General features: G+C 42.5%; 1 protein-coding gene across 6 annotated transcripts in view; it reads left to right on the top strand.

The window, feature by feature from the left end:
* DGCR2 (DiGeorge syndrome critical region gene 2) overlaps positions 1-20,708 on the top strand; it is a 1,169,540-nt gene that overhangs the window by 768,547 nt on the left and 380,285 nt on the right. For all 6 annotated transcript variants that reach the window (XM_069619936.1, XM_069619935.1, XM_069619934.1 and 3 more), the window contains one exon: positions 15,089-15,292. In XM_069619936.1, coding sequence (XP_069476037.1) covers positions 15,089-15,292 — 204 coding nt within the window. The remainder of the gene's footprint in view (positions 1-15,088; positions 15,293-20,708) is intronic.

Genomic DNA, 20,708 nt, shown 5'->3' with positions numbered 1-20,708 from the left:
TCCTCAACCCAACTCAATGAACCTGGCAGAATGGCTCCTGAGGTCATAGAGTTCGGACATCTCAATTTACCTCAGAGGTGTATGGACATCCTAAGAGAATCTAGGAAGCCAAACACGAGGCACTGCTACTTTGACAAATGGAAGAGATTCGTTATCTGGTGCCAGAATAAACAAATCAACCCAGTTGATTGCTCCCCTTCCACTATCGTTACATACATGCTCCACCTGCTGGATGCAGAACTGGTCTTTAACTCACTGAAGGTACACCTGGCAGCCCTGTCGACATACACCACTTCCCATAACAAGGTGTTGTGGTGGAAAGTACCAGTAGTTAAAGCCTTCATGGAAGGAGTAAAGAGACTTCACCCTCCTATTTCTAACCCACCACCAGGATGGGACCTTAATGTGGTGCTATCTGGGCCCCCCATTCGAGCCCATGCATAAAAGCAGTCTCAAACACCTGACTTATAAGACAGCCTTCTTAGTAGCTATTACATCTATAAGAAGGGTCCGTGAAATTCAGGCTCTATCAGTGCAAGATCCTTTCTTTACTGTCCATAAAGATAAACTGGTTTTACGCACACACCCTAGGTTCTCACCTAAGTTTATTTCTAAATTCCACGTGAACCAGTCCATCGAGCTTCCGGTTTTCTTCCAAGACCCACAGAGCTGGGCTGAGGTGAAACTACACACCCCTAGATGTGCGTAGGGTGGTCTTCTACTATATAAGCAAGACCAGACCGCTAAGGAAAACAGACCAACTGTTTGTCTCCATAGCTATAGGCAGAGAGGGGGATCGCGTCTCTAAAGGTGCCATCTCTAAGTGGATTATTAAATGTATCCAGCTGTGTTACTCCCTTTCTGAAAAAACTCTTTCACGCCAAGAGCCCACTCTACAAGAGGCATTGGGGCCACTCTGGCTTTCATTGCAAATGTCCCCCTTGACACCATTTGCAAAGCAGCTACTTGGAGCTCTATTCACACTTTTACTCAGCACTACTGCATTGACACCCATTCCAAGACAGATACCCAAGTGGGACAAGCGGTTTTAAGACATTTATTTGCTCATGACCCTTCTCACATCCACCTCCTTCAGGTACTGCTTGCTAATCTATGCACAGCATGTGATCTAAGCAGATTCCACAAGCTTCAGAAGGGATACATTACTCACCGTAATCATATTTCTGATGCTTGTATCTGCTTAGATTCACATGCACCCACCCTTCCTCCCCTCTGAGAGAAGGCGCATGGATGCTTGTAGTATTACCTTTCTTTATATCTGCTTGGATCATCTGTACCGGCGCTTTTCCTCATGCTACCTCATGTAAGAAAAAATACAATCTGAGGGTCCTACACGCGTGAGGGATCATGGGTACAGTGGACGACACACTAGGGATAGTATTACTGGCACGGCCTGTGTCGACGCCCATTTTCGAGTTTCGAAAAACAAACTGTAATACTCCACAGCTTCCACTAGATGTCGGCCTATGCACAGCATGTGAATCTAAGCAGAAATACGATTACGGTGAGCAATGTATCCCATATTGCTCACACAGACTCACCGGATTGTTACTTGCGCCTGATGAGAATGCTAGGAGTCATATGTTGATTTCTGTAATGCGGCTATTCTGATATAGCCGGCTCGCCATTGTGCTTATTGATTGTATTGTGTCCTGATAAGCAGAGAAAAGTGCTTATTAAAGTGATGTCTGTAGGCCTTCCCATTGATATTTAAAGTGAGGTTCCCCTCGTAAGCTTACCTTTATTAAGGGCTCGATCCATTTTGCGTGCTATCTTCCCATTGGTGCAAGTTATCGCGCATGCTCAGATTCCGAGCCACTATCATTGTGCGCACGTCTTTCTACAGTTTGACTGATCCTTAACGCATGTGCAATATCATGTGGTCTAAAGTAAAAGTACCAGTGCACGGTAGTTCGTTCCATGAATGGAGTACATAGTACTCCATCCATAGCGCGCGCCACCGATTAGAATAAAAGTTTAACCAATTGTAATTTCTATGTTCTAATGATATATGTATGAGCGATAGGATTTAGTGTTAAAAGTGTAATTTTGATGGATTAAATGATACAAATGGAGTTTTTGGCATATTGGTGTATACAGTATGTGTGCTTAATAGATAACATTATAGACACTCATAATAATATGTCTTCCCAAAACGCACGCGGTCAGAGGGGGTGCTGCCATAGCACATCAACATTATTTAGAGCATTCCAAGCAGATTGATTCTGCGTTTGCCTATAGTGTAGTATCACTCAAATATCTTGACATTTTCACTTCTGGCTTGCTCTGTTAAAGAAAAGAATCATAAAAACATGTACATCTCATTATCTGTGTTCAGCCCATCCTGAGTATAACGAAGTAAACAAATACATTTGGCCTCTAATTGTCGTAACTTCAAAATAGTGTCACCACCTCCTCTCCCTTTTCTAACTTTCATTAAACCTATGAATCTTAAGTCTTCCTTGTTACTAGCTTGATGCATCGTTTGCCAATGGATGGCGAGTGGCAATTTCAAATCCTGACTGCCTAAACTCGACCATATGTTCACGTATTCTAGTCCGCAATTGTCTGATACGTAAGTTATCACTTCAAAAAAGAAAAAAAAAAGCTTTCCAGTTCCTTATATCTTATTCAAGACAAAGTTTTACAGCTTACTTGGTTCCTGAAGGGAGGTTGAAAGACTTGTTAGTGATGCGGAGGATGTGACATGCAGAGTACATGTGCTTGAAAATTCTGTCAAACATCTGCAAAAACAAACAGAAAACCTTGAAAATCGTAACAGAAGGAACAATATTCATATTGTCAGCCCTTTGAAAGGCTCTGAAGGAGATCACACAATCTTGTTCCTTAATTTAATGCTTACTTGGCTGCTCGATCTACCAACGTTGGTTCGATTCAATATTCAAAGAGCTCATCGGATTGGAACACCCAAGCCCGTGCAATCTCCTAATAATACTTCCAGAACTCTTATTTTTGCATTACTAGATTACACACATGATACTTATATTGGAAAAAGTGAAACTATTAAAGCAACTTTTATGGAATGGCAGAAAATGATCTCCTAGGATGTACCAACCGCCATAGCTGCTAGGGGAAAAGGATTGCTTGCCTCTAGACCAGCCTTAAAACAGTTAAATGCCAGATATGGTATTCTGCATTCAACCATTCTTAAAGTCATCCTAAATGGTCAGACTTCCACCTTTCAAAACCCACTCTTTATTCAAAACTATAAAAAGGATGAGATGGACACATCAAGACCACCTACCTGAAGTTTAACACTTAATGCTCTTGTTACTCCGCCGGAGTGGGAGGTGAGGGAGGCTGTCCTGTCTGCGGTCCTCCAACCCCCATTTCTTTTCTTTTTCAACATGGATTGGCGTGGCGGTTTCCGGTTAGCCACAATTTTCCTTAGAGTTCTCTTCTTTATACAGCTGCAGATCATATATATCCATGTTGATCTTGTTTGTCTCCCCACAACCCTCATGTGTCATTCCCTTTGCGTATTTACCATGTGCGCAGATTCATCAGGCCTAATTTATAGAAGGTTTCCTAGTAGTTACGCTAAATATTATTGTACGGACTGTTATTAACACAATAATAATATGTATAAGGTCCTAATACTGCTATGTATATATTTTTTTGTTCAAAGGTATGGCTTTTAATGTAACACCTTGGAACGTCAAATGGTTGCATAACCCCATTAAGAGTCAGAAAATACTTTCACATCTTAACAGAGCTAAATCATCAATAGCTTCTAACCATGAAACCCATCTTTCACAAACAGAAGCTGCTAAACCTAAACACCACTGGGTAGGCCAAGTCTTCTCAAGTGCAGCTAAAGGGAAGAAAAATGTAGTTATTACTCTTATAAATAAGAGCTTTAAGTGTAAAGTAATAGCTAATGAATCTGATGACATAGGCAGATGGGTGCATGCTAAATTATTTATTGAATCTATAGAATATACATTTCTGAACATATACGGTCCTACATCGCCAGATCCCCACTTCTGGACACGATTCAGGAATCATATTTTTCGTCATTATCTGTGTTGATTGTAATGCAATTGTTGACAAATTCCTTGATAGGAAATCCAGTGTGCGTTTTTAAAAAAACTAAATCCCATTCACTAACTACACCTGTTCACATTCTACTCATGCCATCGCAAATTCCATGTAAATCTAATAGATAGATATTCAACCCTGCCCTCTTAGTAGACGACTTATTCATAACCTATATAACCCAACAGACACAACCAGTTCTTTGCAGCAAACAGAAGCTGGGGTACTTGTAGTTACCGATAGGTATTGCTACATAGCTGTCCTTTGTGGCTCTATTATATCATTTGCTGCAAGCAAGAAAAGGAAACTTAAACATGAATCAGACCATATCCTCAAACAACTCAAAATCCAGGAATCTCTTTTTGCTCGCACCAGCTCAGATATACTCTAAATAATATTATCAAAGTTAGGGTAAAATGTAATAAAATCGCTACACAATATTCCTGTGCGAATCTCTTAAAATATGAAGCAAAAAATATCAATTCTCTAATAAATCTAGTAAATTCCTTGCTAAACCTAAACAAGATAAAGCCAGAATTGCTGTAATTAAAGATCAAGTGGGCAACGGGACCTTTTCAGATAAAGAAATGATTAATGTCCTCTCCATATTTTATCAAATATTAAGCACATCAGAAGCCCCCCCCTAATAATACACACATTAAGGTTTTTCTTCACAACATACCTCACACCTCGTATCCCAAAATTGATCTGCGGACTCTTAGCGCTCCTATATCTGCCGATGAATTTGGTAAAGCTATAAAAGACCTCCAAAAAGGGTAAAGCCCCGGGACTTGGTGGTTTTCCCATTTGATTTTCTTTTTTCTCATTTTAAGCAACTTGGTACCCAAACTTAATGAACTCTCTCTCTCACTTTAGTTTGGATATCAAGGCGCAAGGAACTTTTTTTAGAGGCTATGCTGATAGCTTTTCCAAAACTGAGCAAAGATCCCGAGCTACCTCAGAGCTACAGACCTTATTAGTACAGATTGAAAATATTTTTCACAAATTCTAGCGAATAGACTCCTTCCCCTGTTTACTAAATTAGTCAAACATGATCAAGTGGGATAGATTAAGGGTAGACTTTCCTTCTGAAACATTAGACTCTTCCTAAATACGTTGGGCAATATCCATGGATCCAAAGATTCTTATGCTCCCGGTCTCCCTCGATGCAGAAAAAGCTTCTGATGGGGTAGAATGGAATTATGTTTTGAAGCCCTAAATGGCATGATTTTGATTCTTCTCTTATCTCCCTAATAAGAATACTCTACTCCAATCCCAAAACACTATTTATGTTAATGGGCAAATGTCCCCATACTTCCCCTTATTTAGAGGCACACACCAAGGTTGTCCACTTTCCCCAGTCCTTTTCATCTTAGCCCTAGAGCCCTTCCTAGAAGGAATTAGACAAAATAATGACAAAGAAAATAGAGTGTGATAATGTGCAGATTAAAACAGCAGCTTTTGCTGATGACATATTACTCCTGCTAAGAAATCCAGATATCTTTTTACCACATATTTTGCAGATTATCTTGCAATTCTCCTTAGCATCAGGATATGCATTGAATATGGACAAGTCAGAAATCCTACCCCTTAATATACAATGTACTAAACCTCATATTTAAACATCGGGTATGAAATGCTGTCCCATTGGTTTAAAATACCTTGGTATCCATATCTCCAACTCTTATCAAGGACATCTTCAAACATAACACTACATCTTTCATTGAGAATCAAGGAATTCACTGACTCCTGGTCCCCTTTTGACCTGTCCTGGTGGTAGATTAGAATCGATCTCAATTATGATATCTCCTTTTATGTATTTCTTGTACGTTACCTCTCTGCTCCTCATTCTTCAAGTCTATAGATTTGTTTCCAAATAATTTTTTTTGGGGTACCAAGAAACATATACTATCCCTATGTAAACTGAAATATCCATGTGCTTTTGGAAAATGGCCTTACCAGACTTTAAAAAATATCATACGGCTTTCGTCATGAAGCAAGTACAGTTAGGGTTTACTCATGAAAAATCTATACTCATGAACTATCTATTGATGTACCTCAATTGCTAAGCCTAGAGAGAGCCATGGTATCCCCCTCTTACCCTGGCGGATTGCTATCTCATCAAAATGAAAAATAGATACATAAAATGCACAAGTATAATTTTATCTGCCCTCTACCTCAGAACATCTGTTTCCACATATGCCAAATCCCTCCAAATGTATTTCTTCATTTCTCTGATTTAATCCATTGATTAAAATTAAGAAAAGATTAATTTTCTGGAGGCAGTGGCTCTCTCTGGGCATCAAATCTTAGTTGAGTTTTGTACCTGGTCTTCCGATCACTTTCAATGTACTTGCTACTAGTTTCCATAACCCGATCTCATATACCCAACAATACCCATCTATTTATGATGGAATAATGGAACATTATGATTCACTCATATGTAGTAATATTGTTGTCAATGTAGATAGGCTACAATCTGTCCATATCTCCGGCATGACTGCCTCACTGTTCTATAAAATCCTTACAGAAACCCCCCTCCATGACACTATGCAAAATTCTTATCAGGCTTGGAAGCAGGATTGTGCTCTACAAGACTATCAACTAGAATGACCTCAAGCGTGGAACCACATATCAAGAATCACCACCTCAGCAAGCCTATTACAATCCCTATATTTCTTTCACCATAGAGATTTTATCACTCCCTCTCTACTACTCAAATGCAGCTCTTCACAAAACGACAACTGTGGAGTTGCCTTCAACATTCAGGAACCTTTAGACATATGTTTCCTGACTGTAAATATGTGAAATCTTTAGTCTACAGCTTGACGTTTGTCCTCAGCTACTCTTTATTGGAAATACTATGCCAACACATGTTATGCATAAGAGTAATGTTTACCTGTTTCATTTTTTCATGTTGGTGGCCATGAAAACTATAACTTCGATTGGAATGTGTCCTCCCACGTATTCCTCATCTTATGATATTCGTATCCCAGCTTCAGCTGCTTCGGAACATTTTTTCACCAGGGGCGCTGTTCGAGACCGCGGAGTTAAAGTCTCTCGAGGGCCGCCGTCGGGTGTGGTGTCGACGTCATCCGCTGTATAAAGGGCTCAAGCTGCGCCCGTTAACTCAGTTCCGTTTTTCCGACGCGACTGCTTCGCGTTACGAACGGCGCATTAAGAATTTCTTCGATGAGGTCTTAGTCTTCAACTCCCTCCACACCCAAGACAGGTCTAAAATAAATTCTGTGTGGCAGGAAGATGTCTATAACCAACCCCCCTATCGGAATTGCCTCATCCCAGACCATCGGGTTGATGAATGCAGGTCCTGTCAGCCCATGTCAAATGAAGCTCTTAGGGAACGCAGAGGTAAGCTGGCCGTGGGGGAGGAGAAATAGAAGTCGTTGAAAAGACAAAAGGATTCGGATGAATCCGGTAGAAAATCTCGTCCCGAGTCGAGGATGTCGAGATCGGAAATTCGCTCGAGGAAGTCTTCCTCATCTTCGACGAAAAAGTCAAGAAAGCGACATCATAGGTCTTCTTCATAGGTCTTCTTCCTCCTCGTCCTCTTCTGAGAGGAGAGTAACTTACCCTTCAAAGCACGATTACCCAGAAAAATGGGAGGCTTTCAGGGCTTCGATGCTGAAAATATTCAAGAAAGCGGCCCAGACCCCCGAAGTTGCTGCGTGGTGATCATGCCTCTACTCACTCTAAAAGTGACAGAGGAAAATCAAGATCCAAACAAGCAAGGGTTGAAAGAGTCGAGTGTATCTTCAAGGGAAAGTTCCCCGACACCTCACATTAAGTCTAAGCCTCCGGTGCATAAATCGGGGCTAACGGAATCGGCATCGACGTCGAAATCAAAACTCGACTCGACACGGTCGACAACCATAGATTTGAGACTGATTACAAAAATGACGTTGACACCTTTAGCTGTATCGAAGCCTCCTTCGACGCCGTCGAAGCCAGCGTCTACCCTATCAACGCCTTTGACGCCTTTATCAAGGCCTTCTTTGATACCAAGACCCAAGTCGACGCCATTATCCATACCTAGGCAAATTCCACCTTCTTTGCCTGAAAAGACTTTCCACCCACAACCAAGACAGGAATTTTTCAGATCCATGTCTTCTATATATGAAGAACATTCCTCTGAAGAGGATGTCACTCCAGCTGGTGTTAGATTTGGAGCCAGGGAAGTTCCTGAAGAACTAGTGGACCCTCAGTCTAAAATAATAGACCTCTATTACTGTCTCCAAAATGCAAGTGGCTTAGACACTTCATCTGAAGTGGATTTTGAAAGACCAGAACCCACAGATCATACTGAAACCAGTTGTAGAAATCTTATGGGAAGGGTCATTGATTTTATGGGTTGGAAAGCAGCTTCCCTGGATTTTGACCAGGATGACATGACATTACTGACATCCTTAGTGAGGGTCCTTTTTAAAAGATCCTGTTCTCCCATTCCACAAAGCTCTACAAAAAAGAATAATGGCAAATTGGAATACTCCAGATTCAATTGCAGCAGTAAATAAAAACTGGTACCAAAATATAGACCAGCCTTGTCAGATCCAGAATATTTATCCAAACATTCATCTCCTGAAAGTCTAGTGATGCAAACTGCAACCTCCACTAGGCAATCAGCTTACCCATCAATACCACCAGACAGGGACGATAAAAATGTTGATGCTTGGGCCCGGAGAGCTTTTACTTCGGGCAGCATGGCCCTTCAATCGACTAATGTCACTTGCACATTAGCAAGATTTACTTATACCCTGTGGGACTGCATGTCCTCAGCGGCTGAACGCATCCCGGAAGGTGAACGGGATGTTTCCTGGGTATAGTGAAGGATGGTAAAGAGGCAATGGAGGAATGCCTTCAGTGAGGATTGGACACTGCAAATAGTATAGGCAGGTCCACGGCATCTAGCACAGTCTTGCACAGATTCTCATGGCTAAGGAAATATGGCTTTGCACCTGATGTGCAGACTAGATTACTTAATATGCCTGGCGGCTTGTGGTTGTTTAGCAGCAAGGCGGACGAGAGCTTGGATAAGCTGCAGACCTCGAAAGCGGCAGCAAAATCGCTCAGCGCCGCTATAAGACAACCCTAGCAACACTCTTTACGCAGGCTCATCTTCCTGGAAGAGTCGCCCTTTTCGCTTCTATTTCCCTTTTGGAAAAGGGAGAGGGCAGGCCAGTCAGAGAGGCCAACAGAGAAAACCCTTTTGTGGTGGAAAAGGGAGAGGTGCTAGATTAGGCACAGCAGCGGCTACCATCTCCTCAGCCACTGCTACAGCCGCTGCAAAGCCATTTTGAGGTCTTAACCCACAAAACCCCGGTGGAAGGCAGAATCACTTGGTATCTGGACGAATGGCGGGGCATTACGTCAGATGCCTGGGCACTAGAGATAGTGACCCATGGTTACTGTCTTGCTTTTCATCAAAGACCTCACAATTATCCACCGGGATCCAACTCTGTAAAGACTCCAGACCCGCTCCTTGTGCAGGAAATTTTAACCCTGCTAGAGAAAGGTGCACTAGAACATGTACCTGTAATGGAGCGGAACCAGGGCAGGTACTCCCCCTATTTTCTCGTCGCCAAAAAGGACAGAGGATTGAGACCCATCTTGGACTTAAGAAGCTTGCACAGGTTCCTCAGGAAGGACAAGTTCAAGATGGTGACCCTTTCTCAGATCCTTCAGGTTCTTCAACTTCAGGACTGGCTGGTTTCCTTTGACCTTCAGGAAGCTTACTTTCATGTGCCAATCCATCTCAACACAGACAGTACCTGAGGTTTCCAATTGGTGGTTCTCATTATCAGTTTCGGGTTCTACCATTTGGGCTAACCTCTGCCCCGAGGGTTTTCACCAAACTGATAGCAGTGGTGGCAGCGAGTATCAGAAGAAGGGGGATTCACGTCTACCCATATCTGGACGATTGGCTGATCAGAGAGAGTTCATTCGAACGAGCCCAGGAACATCTGGCCTTGACCTGCCACTTCTTAAATAGTCTGGGCCTCTCCCTCAATTACAAGAAGTCCCAAATGATTCCAAGCCAAAAACTCTAATTCATCGGAGCGATCCTGGACACTTCCTCAGGGAAAGCCTCGCCTCCCGAAGAGACCTCACCACATTCTGCAGATGATAATGAAGTTTCAAAATGCCCAACAGCTACCGGCATTCGACTTTCTAAGGTTGCTAGGCCTCATGGCATCCTGCATTTCTCTGGTGCCAGAGGCCAGATTGAGGATGAGATCCCTGCAGTGGTCCCTCAGGACTCAATGGTCCCAGTTTTCAAGGGAGATGTCAGATCTTCTACAAGCCCTGACCAAAGTGGCTCAAGATCTCCTATGGTGGGCTTGCAAGGAGAATATCCTCAAGGGGGAACCTTTTTGGCAAACATGGCCGGAGATAACGGTAGTGACGGACGCCTCACTCACAGGGTGGGGAACCCACACCAACGATCGGGCAATCAGCAGTCGTTGGTCTCCATCGGAGTCCAAACTACACATCAACCTTTTGGAGCTGAGAGCAATCAGACTAGCGCTGAAGGCTTTTCTGCCCTCTGTACAGGGAAAGAATGTCCTGATAATGACGGACAACACAGTGGCCATGTACTTCCTCAACAAAAGAGGAGGCGTAGGATCACTTCCACTGTGCAGAGAGGCAATGCAGCTCTGGTTCTGGGCAATGCAAGAAGGAATCTGTGTCGGCAGTTCACCTCGCCAGAGAGCTAAACATGGCGGCAGATGCTCTGAGCAGGCAGAGCACAGTGTCCCACGAATGGGAGCTTGCTCAGGAAGTCCTTCAAGAGATCTTCACCCTTTGGGGAACCCCTCAAGTGGCTCTGTTCGCGACCTGGGCCAATGGTACTGTGAACTGTATTGCTCAAGGGAATTTCCCCCAACAGGAGCGCTAGAGGACACGTTCATAGTGGACTGGGTATTTCCACTTCGTTACGCATTTCCTACAGTCCCCATGATTCCTCATGTAATCAGGAGGTTGAGAAAGTTCAGGAAAGCCATGATCCTAATTTCCCGGATTGGGCCAGGAATACGTGGTACCCGGACCTTCTGGACATGTCCATCTGCCCTTCAATACGTCTTCCACAAAGGGAGGATCTTCTCTCGTAAGAGGAAGGTCGGGTTCTCCATCCAGAGGTCACGACACTCAGCCTTCACGCATGGTTTCTGAGAGGCTAAGATAGAAGGATTGGGACCTCCCGGATGACGTAATGGAGATTTTGGTTTCGGCCAGAAGGCCAGCAACAAAATCCCTGTATCGGTGTTGTTGGAACAAGTTCAGTAACTGGTGCAGGGATAAGAATGTGGATCCATTTCTTTGTAATACTCCAACAGTACTTTCTTTTCTCTTAAACTTAGCCAATTTGGGGCTCCAAGTTGGAACGATAAAACGTTACTTGGCAGCACTATCTATCTTTAAGCGGTCCTCGGAAGAGGTGTCCTATTTTAAAATGCCTCTAGCCATTCAATTCTTGAAAGGGTTGACAAATGTATACCCTCCGACACCTTTTCGGGTGCCCATCTGGGATTTAAATCTAGTCTTAAAATTTCCTGTGTGCTCCTTTCGAGTCTTTACATTTTTGTCCATTAAGACTGCTCACTCTTAAAACAATTCTGTTAGTGGTTGTAGCGTTAGCCCGTAGGGTAAGTGAGTTTCAGGCACTGTCTTGTAAGCCTCCTCACACTATTTTCCATAGGGACAAGGTTATTGTAAAAGTCAAGCCATCATTCTTGCCTAAAATAGTGTCTGATTTTCATCTGTCACAAAAGATTCTTACCTTCCTTTTATCCTCCACCTCACGCTAGTAAGGAAGAGGAAAGATTACATAGACAGGACCCAAAAATGGCTCTCAGTTTCTATATTGCCAGATTGGCAAATCTCCGACAATGTGACCAACTATTCGTTGGCTATACTGGACAAAAATTGGGCCTTGCAGTATTTAAACAAACTCTATCCAGATGGATAATTTTAGCAATCTCTGGTATAAACTAGCTGGGAAAGAGCCCTCCAGATGGATTAAGGGCTTATTCAACCAGAGGCATGGCAATTTACACAGCCCTTCAGAGGGATATTTGTGCTGCGGCCACCTAGTTGTCAATGCGCACCTTTGTAAAGCATTACTGCTTGGACTCTACTTCTTACCAAGGAGGACTATTTGCAAAAGCTGTCCTTCATTCAGTCCATAATGAAAATTCCTCATACTCCCACCTCCAAAAGTACCACTGCTATTGGAGTCTATCATAAAATGAGGAATACATGGTAGGACACAATACATTCGAAGAACAAGTTACTTACCAACTGTAACGTTCTTTCGATTGGATGTTCCTCCCATGTATTCCTCATCGACCCTCCCATCCTACCCCTCTGTACAGTTTACGCCAGTTGTACTCTGACTTCCTTTAGAGCCTGAAGACTTAAAGCCTGATCAGGTGATGCAACCATGAACACCGTAAAAACAGAACTGGGGTAACGGGCTCTGCTCGAGCCCTTTATACAGCGTATGCCGTCGACGCCCGACGGCAGCCCACAAGGGACTTCGACTCTGCAGTCTCGAACAGCGCCCCCTGGTGAAAAAATGTTCCGAAGCAGCTGAAGCTGGGATAAGAATATCATAAGATGAGGAATATGTGGGAGGAACATCCAATCGAAAGAACCTTACAGTTGGTAAGTAACTTGTTCTTCTAACTGGAAAAATTTAGATTGACTTAATTACAAGATACGGTGGAATTCAATATGTAAAAATGCAATGTTTATACTCCTTCACTACTATTAAAGCATGAATTAAAATGGAAACCTTTTATAGAGTTTTTATCCAATATTAATTCTGCTTAACTGACACCCAATACGACAAATGTATGCACATTTCCCTATGCTACTCTCCCTCTTTAATTCCCACCCTCCTCCTTGTGTATGTTCTGTTCTGTCATGGCTTGTCTTTGATGTGTGTCTGAAACCCCCCCCCCCTGCCACCACATATACCCAAAAATGTGGGTTTTAATACCCATTAGTCTCGTATCCATGCAAGACCTTTATGTATTTGAACTGATAGTTTTGTATTTTTCATTTGCTAATTTATATGCCAAAATTAGTTGATGACCTCTCTTACAATCCTGGTATGCCTTGTATGGTTATCATTAATAAAAAAATATTTTAAACTGAAAAAGAGAGATTGTCCTCATTGAGACCCCTGTTCCTGCTTTCCCACTTTCCCTTGGCCCTGCAGCCTCACATACCAATGAGGCAAATAATCTTGTCATCTTCGACTCCACATCTCCAAAACGTCCCACTACCAACTGCACCTCCTCAGAGGTATTCTACCTTTTCTCACGTCCCCCCCCCCGAGGCTCACCACCTCGAGAGCCCTGGTTCTCTCTAGGCTGGACTATTGCAACAGCCTCTTTCTCACCCTTCCTACCTCTACTCTCCGTCCTCTATAACTCATCATAACTGAACTGTGAGACTTCTCTTTGGCCTCAAGCCCAGGGACCGCATCTCTCCGGCACTTAAATCCCTCCACTGGCTCCCCATGGCTGCAAGGATCAAGTTCAAGACCCTCTGCATAATCCACAAGGCTTTCTGGGGCTGCGGCCTGCACTATCTACAACACACTCCTCCTAAATACTCACCCTCTAGAGTCCTCCTCCCGTCCTCCCAACTCTCTGCGGGTGAGCCGCTTTCACAAACGGAGATTTGGGGGTAGATCTTTAAACTCTGCAGGTGCCTCCCTGTGGAACAGTCTCCCTGCGCCTCTCCAGCTTGAGCCAGAGCACCTGAAGTTCCGGAAACACCTAAAGGCCTTCCTCTTCTCTTCCTCCTTCTCTCTCCCTTTACCCTGCTAATGTCTGTTTTTTTTTCTCCACCATCCTTCTCCTCCCTAACTCCATTCAGTTTTTGGTGACTGGTTTCCTGGCTCACCTCCAGAGCCTTACAGGGTCCAAATCCCCCCCCCCCCCCATTCCCCCCTGCCAGTCTTGGCACTTGCCTCCGGGCCACTGCACTATGTTCAGCATTACTGTTAAGATAATTCTGAAACTTCAAGGCCTAAGAATGATTACTGTATTATCTTCCCGCTTTGAAGCACTCAACCCGTATAGAAGCGCTGTATAAATAATTACATTCTGATTGCCTCAGAGGAGGTCAATAACATCCATGTGCTAATCACCAGCATTGTTTCTTGAATGGCTAATCCATGTACCTTTGCCAATAACCCATTCACCATACCTCTGTTCTCTGTGGCACTGGCATTTGTGAAGCTATTGGCCTTAAGGTGGGGTGGGGGTGTATAAAAGGTTGATAACCTTGTGGGCAGAGCTGTATCTGCACACAGCTTCGTATTTTCTTGAGTGCTTTGCAAAGCATGCTTAATTTTGGTAAACAGTTTATTTGGTATACAGTTGTGTTGCCGCCAGGTTTGTTTAGTTTTTTAAACACAATATAATAGGGAATAGGCTTGGGTCGCCCCCCCCCCCCCCGTCCCTCCCCCCCTCTGCCAATATATATAAACACATTTGATGTTTTTTTTCTAGGAAAATGTGTTGTAAAAAAACTCATAGAAGTAAAAACCTGGTGGAAAAAGAATGTAGCACTGGTTATGTATATCCAAGATCCTTTCTGAAGTGGCCATGAATTACTAATACAACTCTTGCTATTAAGATTAACTTAGTTTTCACTCTGTTTTCACTTATATGCATTTGGGCTTGTATTATCTGCTAAACATTCTAGGCAATTCTCCTCTGAACACGAGTATCAAAAGCATCCCCAGACATCTGTTTCTGCCATGTTGGAAATTATGGAATATGCAGGTTCTTTAGACACAGAGCAGGAGGTGCAGGTGTGGATTACTGTTAGTTGACCTCTATATAGAGATCGAACAAGGACAAATAACCTGTTCTGTAGGATGGTGGGAATTTTTTAATTCTGCATCCAAGAAAAGATGTGCTGTGAAGCTCCTCTATCATAGTAATTATAATGACTTTTTGATTTCTAGGTCAGACCTGTGTTGACATTAAGGACAACATTGTGGATGAAGGCTATTACTTCACTCCAAAAGGAGATGATCCCTGTCTGAGCTGCACGTGTCACAACGGCGAGCCTGAGATGTGTGTAGCAGCATTGTGCGAAGGACCACAAGGCTGTCAGCAGTACCGCAAAGACCCAAAGGAGTGCTGCAAGTTCACATGTTTAGATCCAGGTAAGTGGATTGTACGCAGATGTGGTGCTTACATTTGGTTTCTGTACATTGTCTTTAGATTTCACAAAGGTCATAATCGGAGTGTGGATGTGGTCAGGACCGATTCATGGTGTTAAATGTAGGCACATTTGCTGAATGGTTTCTAAGGGTTGGGCAGAGTTCTGAGGTTATTGCTATTGAAGCAGATTCTACAAGTAATCTCTTCCAGTGTGAGAAAAGCATGTTCACCTTTCAATTCAGTAACATGGTAAACACACCATCATTCATTATGTCCTTGTCTTTCGATCTTTCTATACTGGTTTAATAAAAACAATAGTTCACAATTCAATATGGTTTGCGCTTCGCTTAACAATGTATTTTAAAGCTTTTCATTCAGTAATTTTAAAATTAACTTTTGTTTTCGCCTACCTTATTTCATTTAATATATTAAAATTCTGCATCAAGGTTCCTCCTGCCACCACACTTTTTGCAAATTCTAAGGTCTTTTTCTGAAGGCTTTTACAATGCATAGTCAAACTAGTACCATAACCAAAAACACAATTAGGCATTTGACCAATACATGTTTGAAGTTCAATGTAACAGTTAAACACATTTTAATTTAATTTGTAGTTCCACATGTGGTTCATGAGCAGTTTGTGGTTGACTCTTTGCCATGGCATGTTGCAGGTTCAGGAGTTGTCTGCTTTAAGCAGAAGTGATCTTGTATGCACCATAAATAAGCTAGAATAATTCTTTTGATACTTTTCGTGTTAGTCAACATTGAAAAGGTAACTTCCTTCTATAAAAGTGGATGCTATTTTAATGCTGTTTGTGATATTCACATATTCTATAGAAAAATCACAATACATCTTTACAACACAGACACAACAGTAGCCAAATACAAACCCACCAACCTCTAAGTTCTGATTCTGCGCCATGTGTATTCTAGTTTATCTACTTGAGTTATAGGAGTCCTGCATGTGCCTGACTTGGATACCTTTACAAACCAGAGTTGTACAGTAAAATGTTTCATTGTTTGGATCAGGTCTCATGCACTCCATACCACAATTTTATGGTGAAATATTGTTTAGGTGAATATATAAGTTTTGGTATAATTTATTATAGCATTGATCATGATGCACAACATTTCTTGTTTTACATATGTCCTGCCAACATGTGTTTTGCCCATGCATGGCTTTTTCAAGGCTACATCGCATGGTTCAAGTAGTCTATATACAGATTTAATCATCCATATTTCACATTCATGACATTTTATGTGATCATAATAGCAGAATTCATTTTGGAGGGGAACATAAACGGAGAGAAAAAAGAGAAGGCAAAAGAAGTATCTTTGCAATGTATATTGTTGACGTTCAAGTCTATCCAGACCTGGCTGAATTATAATGCTGAATATATTAAGTTAATGACTTGTGGTTGGAATCCTGCAATATTAGCGCCACGTACAGTTTGTCAAGATCTCAATTGTTAATAAACAAAACTTGGTCACAGTTTGTAAATAAAGTTAATCCAGCATCCTTCTTGATATATGCAGCAGTATCAATACTGGTTCCAAAAGTGAACCTCGTTTCTGTCCAATTACAGGTAAATACAACTTTAAATTCAGCTTCTGTGCTCCTTCTGTTCTATATTCGGAATCTAAGTGCTGTAAAGTACAAGCTTGATATATCCAAGTAGACATCCAATTTATGTATGGTCTGTCTGTCATTCTAATTACCCGTGTATACGTGTAAAACTCGAACTGCGCCTTGTTAGCGCTATATTTGTCACTCTTCGTTCAAAGTATTGTTCCAAGTCCGTTGTCACTTAACCAATTATTGGTTAGTTTGAACATACTGGGAAAGCTCAAATGTATCCATTGTATATCAGCCTTCTGAAATAGTAACTTAATGCTCTGTTAGTGAAAATAAGTGATCATCATTTAAATCAGTGTGTTTAGGGAGACTTGCTTGTATTTGTATGTTGATGTACCTTCGCTAGGAAAATCGATCAGTGTAGGTGCAGTGTTCCTGCAAGAATAATAATTATACAAAAATGCAACATCATGTTTAAGATGGTGATCCCTCTAAACCTAATTAATGGTGGAGTGTGTTGCGCCTCTGCTTCAGAGTCAGTGTCATCTATTCAATGGCGTCCTGTGTATTAAAATATGGTGACATCAGCGAGACGTGCCTTGTTGGTCGTGTGATGCCTTGTTGTATACTGCATGTGCTTCATATCAGCTATCGGTTCGAAAATGTTAAAGCTATAGCTGCTAGATACTTTGTTGTTTTAAGAGGGCCCTTGTGTGTCCACGTTGGGTTTAAAATAAATATCAAACCGGAGGCACACTATTCAATATTTAGAAGTGATATGTTGCTATATTAAAATATGTAGGCTCTATCCTGTTACCAAGTCCCTGTGTTAGTGGTGCATTTATTGTATTAGTACTGACAAGTTTGAGGTGTGAATTCTGGGTTTCTTTTCTGTAGTACCCTCAGGTGCATGTCGAAGTTAACATCACATGATGCAGGCTGAGTCATCTTCGTACTACCCTGCTGGAGCGGTAGAGTCTGAGCCAGAACAGGACCGCCCCGGTTCCACTGTGGAAGCCACAGAGCGATCTGATTGGGAATTTCAGTATTCCCATAGGCCAGTCTCCAGCTCCGAGTCACCCTCTGCTATGGAGACTTCACCTGGCAACAAGGTTAAACGCACTAAATCCGCTCAATGCAACATTTTGTTGCCCTCCTCATGTACACCAAGCAAATCTAAACACATTACGGGGTTAAAACACATTTTGCCCACAGCAACTTCAACGCTTCTGCTGAAGGGCCTGAATTCCTCAGCAAAGACTGCAACCTCAGTGCGTCCCGGGTAGGTTGAACAAAGAACATCTGTTCCTAAAGTTTCTTACTTGACGCATGGCCCACGTTCTCGCCGACTGCCTCTGCAACAAGTAATACTGCAAATAAAACAAAACACACAACGGAAACTATTTTTTCGACGCATGTTGAAAAAAGAAAACCTACACATGTTGAAGCTAGTTCTTTGTCTGGTAGTCTCAAATGGAATAAACAACCACAAGAACAGGGCAAAACACAAGAACATTTTAGTTCCCACCACTGGAACCTTATGTGAGTTACAAAAGAAAGGCTTGCGGTAACCATGAACACAATGGCATAATTTATGGCGTTCATAGAAAAACAAATTCTTTAAAAAAAAAAAGGGGGGGGTTTTAGAGGAGGAGATATCATCTAAGAAGGTAAGACTTGTACCTTATGTTTATGGCGAGCCAGGAGAAATCAAGCTTTACACAGACTAAGATCAGGATTTAGCGGATAACGCAGGTACAGACCTAGATTACCTCCCTGTACCACATGTCGAGGACCCCATCTCCTCTTTGCAATTAATGTTAATTTACTGCATAATGACCTGCCTAGGAAAGCGGCCCATTATTTTTAAATACATACATGAATTTGAGGAAGACCGATTTCGTTGGTGACTTTCTCAACAAGAAAATAGAGGTTAGCCAATAAATCCCATTGTTTAATTCTGTAAAGACGACTACACCCCTCCTTGTCCGCTGCAGTGTTAACCAAACCAGTTAATCCACGAGCAGGAGACAAGATTGAAACCAGAAATTACTGGCCCTCTCTATATCAGGGGTCACTTAAAACCAGCATCGCTGGTTGCTACCACAACACTCGATACCCCTTGAACTACATGATATGTTAAGTTATTTATAAAGCACTTAATACCCAGAGGTTTCCAAGCACGGATCCGGGGATGGAACCTGTGTTGCTCCGTGTATGGAACCTGTGTTGCTCCGTGTCGTCTTGCTTCCAAGTTGAACACTTTGCCCCTGAGCTATCCTCCTGGGACCCTGAGCCCCCGAGGCCCCTCCTGATAAGAGTACAAATCTTTTTGCCCTTGGCAAAAAAGTGGCAACCTCTGCCGTATATCAAATGCGCATTGCCAACAACACCCCCTTAATAGTGAGTTTTAATAGGGCTCAGTGGGAACATGTAGAGGAACTTAACTGCCAACACCCAAGGGTCCCTGAAGTCTTAAATACTTAAATCCTTAGCAGAGGGGAAACAAACTGCTAATGCACTACCTAAAAACACCCTAGACGCAGCAGATACTGCCGGAAGAATCATTGCTTTGGACACAATATTAAAAAGACATGCGTGGCTTAGGAACTCAGACATTTGAGCAGAGACTCAAGCTACCTTTTAAGTTTTATTTGGCAATGTAGTTCATCAGGAACTAGAAACTGCAAAAAAAGGATCATGAAACATTAAAGACATTGAATAAAATTTCATTTCAAATGGTCCTTTTCAGCAGAGGGGGGGGCGCACTGTCAAGCAGGCAGTTTTCTTTGCCAAAGCTACTCGGGGGGAGGGGGGGGATGCTCTGCAGCTCAGACAACTTACTCCTCTGGTGCAGGTCCCTCCTCGTGGTTTGGAACAGAGTCCTTATTTCCAAGGCAATTCAGAAGGAGCAAAGGCAGGAGAGGCCAAACCTCAAGAGGTTCGGTCGTTTCCACAAACCAATGACTCCTGTTCCAGGTCCACTTTTGTATCCCCCCCAGTAGGGGGTTGCTCAACATTGTTCGACTACGAATGGGAGGGGATCCCCACAGAGATGTGGGTGCTGTCAGTGGTAAAAAAAAAACGTGTGTGAGTATCGAGAACAACTGCGCAATCAACCGCTAAGACACTGAAGGATACAAATAGAACATCTGCAGATTCTAAAATACTGGTACTGCTACAAAAGAGCCATAGAACCCATTCCACCATCAGAGGTAAGCAAGGGTATTTATTCTGTGTACTTTCTTGTGCCGAAGAAGGACGAGACAATGTCCAGTGCTGGATCTAGGGCCGACAAACACATGTAAAGCCACAACAATTCAGCAAGTCATCCCACTGCTCAAGACTTTGACAACACTAGATATGAAAGATGCATACATTGAACATACCTATGATTCAAAGTGGACCAATCGCATTATCAATTCAAAGTGCTCCCCTTCATGATTGCATTAACCTCCTGTATATTCACAAAACTACTAGCAGTGTTGGCAGCGCACCTATGCAGAGGAAGTATTCCAGTGTACCCTTAGCTAGATAACTGGCTAATAACAGGTGAAACTCAAATGTGTGATGAATCCAATAAAAGCATTACTAAATCCCTGATATGGGCCTCTTGTGAAATGGCTAGGCAGCTGCTATCTGATTGTGACCCTGGGGGCGGTATTATGAAGGAGGATCACGTGAGAGGAGAATCTTATCAGGAGAAAGTGTTGGCTCCTCTGGTTCATGATTCTTCCAATCTTCCTGAAACATTGATGGCATAAAGTAGAGCCAAACAATGCACCTACCATTCACATAACATCTTCTATCTCTGATAACTTTCAGTTCAATACTCAATTAAAGCT

This window comes from Ambystoma mexicanum, chromosome 10 (assembly GCF_040938575.1).
Source record: "Ambystoma mexicanum isolate Mex_15411 chromosome 10, UKY_AmexF1_1, whole genome shotgun sequence".
Classification (NCBI taxonomy): domain Eukaryota; kingdom Metazoa; phylum Chordata; class Amphibia; order Caudata; family Ambystomatidae; genus Ambystoma; species Ambystoma mexicanum.
Note: the sequence above shows the minus strand (reverse complement) of the source record. Positions and strands in the feature narration are given on the sequence as shown.